Source organism: Arachis ipaensis, chromosome B01 (assembly GCF_000816755.2).
Source record: "Arachis ipaensis cultivar K30076 chromosome B01, Araip1.1, whole genome shotgun sequence".
Lineage (NCBI taxonomy): Eukaryota > Viridiplantae > Streptophyta > Magnoliopsida > Fabales > Fabaceae > Arachis > Arachis ipaensis.
In genome coordinates this window covers 136,329,642-136,341,282 of record NC_029785.2, presented here as the reverse complement: position 1 = coordinate 136,341,282, position 11,641 = coordinate 136,329,642, and the positions used below count along the sequence as shown (strand labels likewise).

The following is an 11,641-nucleotide window of genomic DNA, read 5'->3' as shown; positions in this document are numbered from 1 at the left end:
CTTTTTTTTATGATATGATTATATGGTATTAATATTATTTTTCAATAAATACATATAGTATATGATAATATAATAAATATAAACTAATGAGTTAGTTAGTAAAAAAATGTTTATTTTAATATAAAAATAAAATTAAAAATGTGTTTTTATAAAAAAATACTAAAGTTTTAGATGCTTATTATTACTCCTAATACAATATCCAATGCTATTATTATAAGTAATGCCCGTTTCAGCCCATGCAATTTTTACTGTTATTATTTTTGAATTTTCAATTTTTTTCGAAACCCAAAAACCCATATCATTGACACACTTCCAAAAAAAGACCCATATCATTGACACACTTCCAAAAAAAGTGTCGCAACTTCACACTAACAGAGTCCAATAATATAATTATAATAATGTTTTCAGAATTACTCTAATTCTATTACCCTATAACTCCTATACTCTGTTTTTGAACAGAATGTCTCCTCGTCTCCACATTTTGCCAACACTTTCCTCACCTGCTGAAAGAATCTTCCATAAACACCATAAAAATTTCCTTGAATTTAAATTCGAATCGATCAAAAGTTTTGTATTTAAATTCGAATTGATCATAATTCCCGCCCAATAGTTTGTAGTTTGGATTGTTCACAGAATTGTAAGTTTTTAATTATTTTATTTTGTTTTCTGTTGTGCCACATATCTACCATATAAAGCTCCACTTGTTGATTGCACAAACTTCCACTTGTCAAGCAAAGAACCATGTACTGCTCTCCTATTATATATAGAGAGAAGAGAGATGTTCTTGATCCCCCCACGGGGTCTTTTTAAATAACAGTTAGGGGACCGATCCATATTAGGGGCACAAATAGGTAGCTAATTGCTTAAATAATTAAAAAAAAATTCTAAACAATGTAATCTGACAGTAACTATGACCAATCAAACTACGTAAATGACCATATAACATAATAATCTAGCAAATAAGCTAGCAATGAAATTAAAACAGTATCAAGTGTAGCTAGAAGCATGTGCGCATTGTCAAAAAGATAAGAAATGAATTCTTCATCTTGATCATTTGAATTTCTCATGTTCCTGAAATCATTTGAGGGAAAATTATCAACGTCTCAAAAATGCAAAACGAATTATAGCATGCAAAACAACTTCGTACAACACATCTGAACAAAGATGTTACTATTCTTGTTTGTATTGAAAAGAAGAGAAACCTACATAGCATGAAAATGGGGTTTAATCTTGAGGTTTCATGGCAGGGAAAAGAAGAACTTCCTGTGAAGCAAAAGGAATGAAGATGGTAAGTGTATGCAAAAAGGAGGAAACGAAAAAACAGTAATCTTGATACTGAATGAACCTTAATATTTTGTGAGTCAGTCAACAACATGGTGAGTCGATCAATCCCCAAACCCCAACCACCAGTTGGAGGCAGACCATACTCGAGAGCCGTACAGAAGGTTTCATCTAAGGCCATTGCTTCATCATCACCGGATTGCCGATCCTGAAATAAAGAAGAGGCACACATAAAATGAATATGGTTTTCGTATGCAAAAACAATTATGAGAACAGTTTGAGTGGAGAACCATTTCAGCACATTATAATTGCATCATATACCATAACCTACCTTCAATTGTTCAGCAAATCTCTGACGTTGTACTACAGGATCATTCAACTCAGTATATGCATTGCAGAGCTGGAAATAAACAGAAAAACTTTGAAAAAAGGGCATATATTCATTCATTTACATCTAAGTAATAATTGTTGAAATCTTACTTCATGTTTGTTCACAAATAATTCAAAACGTTCGGTCAGGCCTGGTTTAGATCTGTGCCACTTTGCTAAGGGACTCATGATCTCAGGATGATTTATGATGAACGTGGGATTGACACACGTTTCTTCCAAAAAGTGACCCACGAGCTGCAATATGACATGAAAATCTTTAGGAAAAATGAAGCTACAAGTCCACTTTTGTAAAATAGGAAAAACTTAAAAGGATATTATAGTCCAAAAGAACAACTGAAATGAACATATCTTACTTTATCCAACAATCTAGCAGTTGTCTCCGGGGGAGGGCATTTAATGTCATACCGCAAGCAAGCATCCCTCAGATATTTATTAGCTTCCTCACCAGCCAAGTCCTTAGGAATACTTAGGCCTGCCATCTTCTCCAGTCCCTCAATCATATCAATCCTTCTGTAATAACAGGAGAAAGGAAATCAATAAATTCTCAAAATATAAATGGATAGAATCACTGCCATTGATGAATAGCAAATTTACACCGGACCTGAATGGTGGAGTGAAGTCTATTTCAATAGGATCCTTATCAATCCCGTTCGCATGATATTTGATTTTATAGCTTCCTTTTGTAAGTTCCTTGACCATACCTATTTAATTTTTTACACATCATTCGGATGAAACATTACTTAAATAAGATAAGACCGATAATAGCAACCAAAACTGCTAACAACTTAAAATCTTACCACTCAACATTTGCTCTGTTATCCCCATTACGTCATTGTAGTCCATATAAGCCATATAAAACTCACATGTAGTGAACTCTGGATTGTGCGTCAAATCTATACCTTCATTTCTAAACTGTTTACCAATTTCATAAACACGATCAAGGCCACCAACAACCAGCTCCTTCAGATAAAGTTCTGGAGCAATTCTCATGAATAATCTCATGTTGAGTTCATTGTGATGAGTGACAAATGGACGAGCTGCTGCTCCACCAGCAATCATATTCATCATAGGTGTTTCAACCTGATAGTAGCCCAAAAGTGTAGGTTAAGGATGGGAAAAAATAAATAAATAAAATAAAATAAAAGTGCAGATGGCCTCAGAATAACCAGACAACTAACCTCCAAAAAATCAAGGTTATCTAGGAACCTCCTGATGTAAGCTATGATTTTAGATCTGGTCTTAAATATCTCTCGGACCTCTGGATTCAGCATTAAATCCAAGTGGCGCATACGATATCTTGTTTCCTAATAAACGAAGATAATTAAATTGGATATTCTATTGTAAAAGAGGACTATGGTTAATCAGTCACTAGTGACATAATTAAGAGAAAGACAGAAACAGGAGATAAAACTTCTTGTTTCAACTTGATGAAAGTAAGAAAAAGTAGAAATTCGGGATTTCAATTCGTATTTTAGTGGGAAATTAAGCAAATTTCAGAGGCCCATGTTGTAATATTGAAATTTCTATCAAATTCATTTAAGAATATGATTGATATATTTACTCATTTAGGTGAAAAAGTCAGAATAATATAGTTGGATTTGAAAATGATATCATACATGCAAAACTGAAAAGGGGTAGGTCTTCGTATAATAGTGAGCAGAAGTTTATGTGGTATGACTTGGTGACATGCATGAAAAATAAACATGGATATGGTGACATGAATAACAAGAACTTTTTACGCCAGGTAATAAAAAAATGGATGCCAATGACAAAAGAGAATGGATAATGCCATGAATCCATCTATTTCAATTCATTCTGGAATGGTGCACACTAACACTTTCACAGTAGCTACTAACCGAAAATATTTCGTAAAATTAGGAAAATAAATCTAAAACAGTGGAAGAAACTATCAAGTTATTTTACATGCTAGCAATACCTGATCCTTCAAGATGTATGTTTCAGGATTCCTAGTTTTTCCTGGTACCCATGGATCTTTCTGCATATAACAAATAAATAAGAATGTCATTATCTATGAAATAAACTTTAAACAGCATAAAACACCGAAAGAAATTATAGTCACCATCAAATTTGCATCTGCAGCAGCAGCAGCAGATTTTTGCCTTGGCATCATATGAAGACAATGAGACAGCACTACAAATGTCTTGGGGAAAATACTGAGCTCTCCCCTCTTACTCTTCCCTGAACAAGTGAACAAAGGAAAACAAGATTTATGGATATGCAAAAAACTCATTCTCCTCAATGCAAGAATTTATGGCATCTGATGATGGATAGTATAAATTATATACGAAGACAACCCAAAAGGATAATAAGTCAGAAAGTGGAAAATTTGAGCAAGCTGGAAGTTTGTAACATTCAAACCTGGAAACCCAGTAACACCAACAATATCACCACGTTTGACATTAGAATGGAATTTGGAAAATCCGGCCTCACCCAAGTCAGATTTACTGCATCCCACAGATGTAAACGGGTTTAGTCCTATTAAGAAAGCACAACCAGAATAGAAAGAAACGGCATAAACAATATATAGTAAAAATACAACAAAGGAAAAAAAGCACAAAAAATACATAAATAACTTGGTCACCACAAAAATCAAACTGCTTTCAAGTTGGTCGAGCACCAAAGTACCAAGCAACACAACAGAACACAGCATATGTTACCTCTCGATTCACATTTATTTTCTAAATTTGAAACTAATGGCCCTAATGGTAAAAACAGCAGTTACATTTTGTACCTTGCATCAGCGATAACCTGGACCTTAAAGCCGCCACCATGCAAGTCATAGAAGACAAGCTTGGAACCCGATGGGCGTTTAACCATGACCCGGCCTAGAATTCAAACATACAAACTAAGAAGTTATAATTGACAAAAACAAACCACGGAAAACACAATGCCAAGAATTAGAAGGTGGGGTAGTACCAGACAAAGAGACAGAGACATCTTCAAGGTGCTCCCCCTTTTCCAATGATTCATATTTGTCAATGTATTGACTAATTGACATGGTCACAGAGAACTTGTGCGGGTATGGGTTAGTCCCTTCAGCCTTCTGAGCTGCAAGGTACTTGAGCCTGTTCTCAAGGTATTGCTGCACCCAAAAAGATATGGAATATTTCAGAAAATCAAATCACTATTGAAAAGCGTTGCAGTGCTGCAATGGAACTTACAGTGGGGTCCATATCTTCATCATCAGCAGATGCAGGCTTGTTAGCTTGAGCATTTTGAGCTTCTGCTGCCTACAGTTATCAATTTATAAAGTTAAAATTGCATATTGCTACATAATGCAGAGAAGAAAATGGAAATGAAGGAGGTTAATTTACCTTTTTGGCCTTCTCTTCCTCCTTGCGCTTTCTCTCTTCTTCTTTCTGTCTGATCTTCAGTTCACGCTTTAATGCACTGAAAACAAAGCCAACCAAATAAAATTATATGAAATTTCCCGCGACGGCTGGAGATGAAACGAGTTGGGGAACTCACTTTTTGCTTAGCTCGCCGCCGAGAGCTTGAGCTGTGGCCGCCGACGGAGAAGGAGTTGGAGTTGGAGCTGCGGCCTCCGACGAAGAAGGAGGAGGAGATGCCATTGGAGGAAGAACGATTGCTGGAAGAGTAATCGAATGAAAACAGAATAGTGAACTCGGAGAAATGGAGAAGTGGAGAAGTAGGGTTTATGTTTATTCGCGTTCTGAAAACGGCGCCTATATTTCTCTATTATGTCGTTGGACGTTGTCGTTTTGAGAATAACTGTAGCTTTTTTTTTTAGAAAAAAAGGACAAATAGATGCTGACCTTTTGTACTGCAGACATTTTCGTCCTGACAATTGAAAAATACTTTTAAATCTCTAACTTTCACAAAACTTAGACGGACCAGTCCCTCCTCCAAATACCTTCGTTAGGAACTGATCTGTCTAAATTTTGTGAAAGTCAGAAACTTAAAAGTATTTTTCAATAGTCAGAGACAAAAATGTCCAAAAACAAAAAGTCCGAGATTTATTTGTGTTTTTTTTTTTTTTCTTTTGGGACGAGAGGGAATTACTGTAGCTTTGTAAGCAAAACGGAATGATTCAGTCGTTTGTTTTGGGCCGTTTTAATTGATGCTGGGTTGTCTACAAAAGTTCTTTTTTTTTTAAAATAAAATGGTACCTGGGCCCTGGATGGGTTAAGAACTTAAGATCATCAAAAGTTCTTTGTTTGCTTCCTATAGAGCTGCACCGGGTTCAAATTCTCGTGGAAGAATATTGAACCATTTGTGTGTATCTCATGTAGTGTGTGTGAGTGGATTGTATGAGTGTGTAATGCCTAGAATTGGGGCCGTCCAATCCTTTTGACAAAAAAAAAAAATCATCAAATGCGTTTTTTGACTTTTGGGAGGTTTTTATATGGCAAAAATTCAGATGATATAAGATTGTTAGATGACAATTTCATCAAACTTCATCAAACCTGTCAAATTACTTAACGACATATCAACTTCATATTAAGTTAACTGCACCTGAGTTTTAATCTTTGTATATTCACATCCAATTAATTTTACTTTACTGACTTATAAACTTTAGTTTATGAATTTTAAAAAGTGTGTAAAGTAATCGCTGAAAAACTTCGAAATTTGCATATTATCTAAAATAAGTGTACTATGCTTTCTTAGACTTTGAGTTATATGCAAATTATTATCTAAATTTTTCCAAATATACAACTTTAACACTTTAGATTTTGTTGTGATTAAAAAAAAGTTGTCAACGTAGTCGATTTATTCATACTTTTGAAAAACTCGGGCTGGCTTACATACTTTTGAAAACTCGAGTGTTACCTACATATTTTTAATATTTAAATATTAATTGCACAAAACATAAAATTAAGGAGGACAAAAAAATAATTAATCCATAATAATATGGCAAGGATTGGAAGTTAATTTAATTTCAATATAGGAGCTATAATCAACATTCCTCAATTGCAATTTCCCTCATGTATAAGATCCCTCAAAGATTTAATTATAACTGGCATATGCTTGACTCGTCCATTCTAAGAAGCAAAAATCACATCAGGGAACGAATCTACCATCATCATTATTTTGGGGCATAAACTTCTATTAAAGATTTGATTTTTTCTTAAAATAAACAAATGGATATTTCAGAAGTTAGGAGGATAATGAATGAGATCCACCAATTATTTTTCTTAGGTATTTCAACTAATAGCAGACAACTAATCAATTTATTTGCACGAAGACGATCAAGAAAAACAAAAGGCAAACAGGAATAATGATACCACATTAAAGGAAATAAAATATGAGATTATAATAAAACATTCCAAGAAAAAGCAACAGGTCCATAAAATGTAATGAGAAATCTGAGAGTACCAAACAGAAATCGATGTTAACAAATCATAATTCATTTACAATTCCAGTTAAAACTTAATAAAATTGTAGGCTCATCTCTCATGTATGATGATGGCCTGTGAGCACTATGTAATTGTAAAACTATTTTCACGGCTATGATTGGGTGACGCCCCATATTCATCTAACTAAAGGTATGAGCAAGTACTCTGCATAAAATAGCTGCAACAACAAAGAACACATCATGTTCCACCTCGGTCTTGTGCTTTCAATAGCACTTAAACGGGTTTCGCTAAGAATTCAAAACTTGAAAAAGGTTTCATTCAAAAGATATGATTTTGAACAATTATGCAAAATGAACTCCACAACCACAGAGGATAAACAAAAGGCAGCTGAAATTACCTTCCAGATAAACATGTAGAAGGATGTTATGGAAGCTTTGTTCTTGAAATCTACAGATTTCGCACGGAACCAGAGAATTAAAGCCATAGCAGCATGTCCCGTGCCCTAAAACATTGGCATAGAATACATTTCAGACACTGCTGATACATTCAATCAAAACCAATCTGTGAAATGCAACTTTCCTCCTAAAAATTTGCCTCTTTTAAAGATCACTTTTAACTTTACAACAAATATCAAGATCAAATGATATAAGGTTGGATATTTTATCGAAGTTGATAAATATTAAGCAAAATTTGAGTTTGGTCCACTCCCATGAACTCTCCCAAACATGAATCGGTGAATAAGCTCTTATATTTGAGGGAGACATGAGTGGGGAAAAAACTGTTAAGAACTAACAACCATAGTAAAAAGGTAGCCATAGAATGAGGTAAACTATATATCTACTGCAAGTCTGTAACCCACTGGAGTCTACACTTGTTCAAAACCAAAGTCTCAGTTCCCAGAATATAGCACATCGATACTGTAGACTATACATATAACAAGCATCTTACCGTGATAATTTTGCTCCAAAGGCAAGGAGAAGCTGCTCCCACCATGAGAGCAACTCCGTAAGCAACTTCAAGGAGTGAAACACAAATCCAAAATACCTGCAAAAGATTAGTTAGTGACAACCAAGGAATAGAGTAGAGCATAACCAAGTTGGCTGAAATGTGCAATTTGAAGAGCATACCCGCTGCTGACCTAAACGTACTGAAAACGACTGGATGCCGAATATTCTATCTCCTTCTATGTCAGGTATATCCTACATGAAATGCAGTATTTGCATTACACACACATCTTATGTTAAATAAATCCAAATTCTAAGAAATTAGAGGCTCGAACCTTGAACAATGCTATAACCACGGAGAAGAAACTCATGAATGCTGTAGCAAAAATCAGTGGTCTTGAAAACACAACTGGCCTCTTGTACACATGGGTCTAGACAATGTCACATGAATTAGCAACCAAAACCATCAGACTTCTTGGGGAAGATTCACTTACTGGATTGAAAAGTGAGACAAATGAATCAAACTCCCTAGTACTAGCTAGCAAAAATATGTTTTCCATGTTGCGTGTGATTCATATACTATAATATGTCATGAATTCAACTAAGCCAACCCCGAAAACTTTAGATAATGACTTGTTGCTGTCGTGTAGAAAGGCTACTGGAACAAAACCTGCATGTGAAGGAAAAAAGCAAGTTGAACAATTACTGCGCGGACAGCTAGAATACACATTGCAGCAAGCACTGCAAATCTCTTCCATCTCAAGAGTGGCACCTGAAAATTTGGAAAACAATGCTAAAAACAGATTAGTGATGTCGCACAAGAATTTTTTCCAAAATCAGGATTTATTGGCGAGGATCCTTATTTATACTTTTTAACTCTTAAATCCAACTTGCAACTAACACATTCTTTTCTTATTAAAGAAAAATCAAGACAAGTGGATATTGTTTGACATTTATGGCTTCAAAATTTGATAATGCAAGTAATATGCTGAACATGTAGACTCTTAAAATGAAGACATTGTATGATGACCATTCAAAATAATATATTGTGGGGAAAATGAGGTCTTTAAAAAAAAAGAAAAGAAAAAGAAACTCTCACATCAATTGAATAAGCAGTCCCAAGCACAAAACTGATGAAAAGAGCCCAAAACAATGGCCATGAACCAACAATCCAACCAAGCCAAAAACTCTGTAAAAGAGAACAAAACGGTAAGCCCCTTTCCACCATTTCAGTAAAGCTTGTCTTGGAAAAAGTATTGAATCTATATGGTACCAGAAATGAAAATGATGCAACAATTGTGACACCAGTTCCAACGGAATATTCACCGGATGCCAATGGAAGATATGGCTTGTTTATCTGCAATAAGATATACAGATCAATAATAATACAACCCACGTGGAATTTCTCTGGAAAAGTTTGACAGCTATAAAAAGTTGTGTTGTTATAACTTATAACCACATCAAAGTTACAATAATATCTAAACCAGAATATGGTGGTCAAAATCATATTAACTGTTCCGTGCTCAAGTTGCAGGAACAACTGTTCACACCCAATATATAGGCTTTTGACTATCCTACTTTGGTGAGTTAACTGATAAATCACATAGCAATTCTACTTGAATAATTCAGAAGCCAAGTACAAAAGAAAAGCATTTATTAGTCACCAAGATTTTTATTTCTATTAGCAAGATCCATACCTTGTCTATTTCAATATCCGACAATTGATTCAATCCGACAATATAAATATTCATAAACAAGGCAGCTACCACAGCCTGAAACGATGAAAACTCTAAAATGCATTACTAGACTAGAAGGAAATAACAGAAACTCTTAGCCATTTAAGAGAAACAACACACTTCAGTGGCTCACCTCCAACACACCAGTAAAAAATAGAGGAGATATGTCTGATGATTTCTGCACTGCTAGGAGAGACACAGAAACTATGCTCAATGCCTATGCAAACAGAGATAAAGTGATCAGTTTTAAAATGATCAGAATATTACAATAATCCAAAAAACCGGTTCAAACAAATAAATTAAGGTATTAACCATACCATCCATGTACTATCTTAAAGATAAATTCTATAAGAGGTTCAACTTACGGTGCCAATAACTGTGTGTGGCCTGGAAAACCTATAGAAAGCATCCAATGAATTTTTAACAGAGGTCAAAATTCTTTTTGAATCAAAAGCTGGAGGTTCAGATTCAAAAGATTGCCCAGAGGTCGCTTTCACAATATGTTTTCTGTTACATTCTTGGCATGTAGGCCCTCCCTCAATGCCTTCACAACGAAATACTAAACTTGACTGCTTAAACCTCAAAAAGTTATATTCTTTTTTGATCTTCCTTTTGGGCCATGAAGCTGTTGTTGGTGCATAAGAACCTAGAGTACCAACTGGTGGATGTTAGTAGCAGAGACAGCAAAGAACACCTCCAAATATAAATTATTTCTTGTAAAATAAAACATAAGAAAGAATCTCCTAAGCAAGAATTTCATAATTATTGTCAAAGGGAACAGCTAGGACCCTGTGAAGAGAGTTAATTACTCAACTAACTGATATCAGTATCATAGCCACAGTGTCATACCACAAGTAAACTTAAAAAGAGTATTGCTAAACTGCTAATAGTCATTAAATCATGACAACTGAAGATTTATATATTCATAAATGGTTCCATTTTTCTTTTTCCATTCATGATTATCAAGTTTACTGAAACAAAAAAATAATAAACAATTAAGCTAGAGAGAAGTATAGGTATGGGTCTATATGAGATACTGAACATACTAGTCAAACAATTATTTGTCCAAATCTTACTCCTCTCACAACTTCCACCTGAAAATTTAATTAAAAAAAAATTAAAGAAGGAATAGCGAAAACTATTTATGTACACACTTCACAGTAAATGAATATAATTTTTCATCCTCCAATTACTGGAAAAGAAAAACGAAAAAGAACAGAAGAAGCTACTAGATTCGAATACATCTCATTTGCAGATTCCGTTGACATTTTTAGTTACAAAACAACAATACACATAGCATAGCATACCAGGCGCAACTAGTGAAGCTTTATTAGGAAAAGAACCAAGAAGCAAAGAATTCATCTGCGGAATGCGAGTGAGTGAATGAATGAATTGAAGAGTGTTTAGGTTTTTGGGTCAGAGGTAGCTACTTCATGAAAGAGTCATGCAATTACTCACGGCACTGTACTTACTTGCCTGCAAAGACCAAAAGCAGATCTTTCTGAAATTCAGAGGTTTGAGGGGCAAAGACGGAAAAGCAAAAAGCGTTGGCGTTGTCATGTAGCAGTAGCACCCACCACTATCAACGACTAAAATTGATAGAGACATACGGCATCTCCATTTGCTACTTCCCAAACTCGAATAAATTCATACTCTATTTACTTGATTCTCCCTTCATTAGCCGGGAGATTTTTTTTTTTACGGATACAACGTATGACAATAATTGAGTTTGATCTAATAAAAAATGATCAAATTATAAATACTATTAATTGATATCATTCTCATGTATTTTTCATGTATTTTAATTAGTATTATATAAAAAAATTAAAAGATAAAAATAAATAAACTCTTAAAGCATAAAATCTTTTAGCAAAAGCAAGAAAATTAATTATTTTTTGAGTACATATAAAAGCTTAATTTTTTAATTTCTAAATAAATAAATAAAAAAAAA

General features: G+C 34.3%; 2 protein-coding genes across 11 annotated transcripts; both read right to left on the bottom strand.

Annotated features, from left to right (window-relative positions):
• Positions 729-5,374, bottom strand: LOC107642517 (lysine--tRNA ligase). 5 transcript variants are annotated; one of them, XR_002350959.1, is made up of 18 exons: positions 5,161-5,373; positions 5,007-5,082; positions 4,854-4,922; positions 4,609-4,774; positions 4,424-4,517; positions 4,051-4,136; positions 3,752-3,870; positions 3,608-3,667; positions 2,850-2,975; positions 2,469-2,751; positions 2,273-2,372; positions 2,025-2,181; positions 1,762-1,905; positions 1,613-1,681; positions 1,346-1,489; positions 1,179-1,263; positions 1,027-1,042; positions 849-996 (listed from the first exon to the last, which is right to left on the bottom strand). XR_002350959.1 is itself a non-coding variant. In XM_016345915.2 (17 exons), exons 1-16 carry the CDS (start codon positions 5,262-5,264, stop codon positions 1,225-1,227), a joined length of 1,836 nt encoding a protein of 611 aa, XP_016201401.1. In that variant the 5' UTR covers positions 5,265-5,373; the 3' UTR covers positions 729-1,071; positions 1,207-1,224. The 5 variants fall into 5 exon arrangements, 4 of the variants coding, with proteins under 4 accessions (XP_016201401.1, XP_016201395.1, XP_020962555.1 ...); XM_016345915.2 differs by having other exon boundaries at positions 729-1,071; positions 1,207-1,263; XM_021106890.1 differs by having other exon boundaries at positions 849-1,042.
• Positions 6,943-11,325, bottom strand: LOC107642500 (homogentisate phytyltransferase 1, chloroplastic). 6 transcript variants are annotated; one of them, XM_021106902.1, is made up of 13 exons: positions 11,163-11,323; positions 10,737-10,784; positions 10,056-10,348; positions 9,824-9,907; positions 9,652-9,726; positions 9,228-9,311; positions 9,054-9,143; positions 8,625-8,726; positions 8,290-8,385; positions 8,138-8,209; positions 7,959-8,054; positions 7,408-7,512; positions 6,943-7,227 (listed from the first exon to the last, which is right to left on the bottom strand). In XM_021106902.1, exons 1-13 carry the CDS (start codon positions 11,296-11,298, stop codon positions 7,186-7,188), a joined length of 1,323 nt encoding a protein of 440 aa, XP_020962561.1. In that variant the 5' UTR covers positions 11,299-11,323; the 3' UTR covers positions 6,943-7,185. The 6 variants fall into 6 exon arrangements, with proteins under 6 accessions (XP_020962561.1, XP_016201366.1, XP_020962566.1 ...); XM_016345880.2 differs by having other exon boundaries at positions 10,998-11,322; XM_021106907.1 differs by having other exon boundaries at positions 10,056-10,336; positions 11,163-11,322.

Excerpts from the sequence above, each read along its gene's own strand:
- LOC107642500 (XM_021106902.1), bottom strand. The coding sequence starts at position 11,298 with ATGTCTCTATCAATTTTAGTCGTTGATAGTGGTGGGTGCTACTGCTAC. Across the intron at positions 10,349-10,736 it reads GACAAATAATTGTTTGACTA|TTGGTACTCTAGGTTCTTAT; the intron begins GTATGTTCAGTA and ends AACATCCACCAG. Across the intron at positions 9,908-10,055 it reads CACACACAGTTATTGGCACC|GCATTGAGCATAGTTTCTGT; the intron begins GTAAGTTGAACC and ends CTGTTTGCATAG.
- LOC107642517 (XM_016345909.2), bottom strand. The coding sequence starts at position 5,264 with ATGGCATCTCCTCCTCCTTCTTCGTCGGAGGCCGCAGCTCCAACTCCA. Across the intron at positions 4,923-5,006 it reads AGGAAGAGAAGGCCAAAAAG|GCAGCAGAAGCTCAAAATGC; the intron begins GTAAATTAACCT and ends TGATAACTGTAG. Across the intron at positions 2,373-2,468 it reads AACAGAGCAAATGTTGAGTG|GTATGGTCAAGGAACTTACA; the intron begins GTAAGATTTTAA and ends AAAATTAAATAG.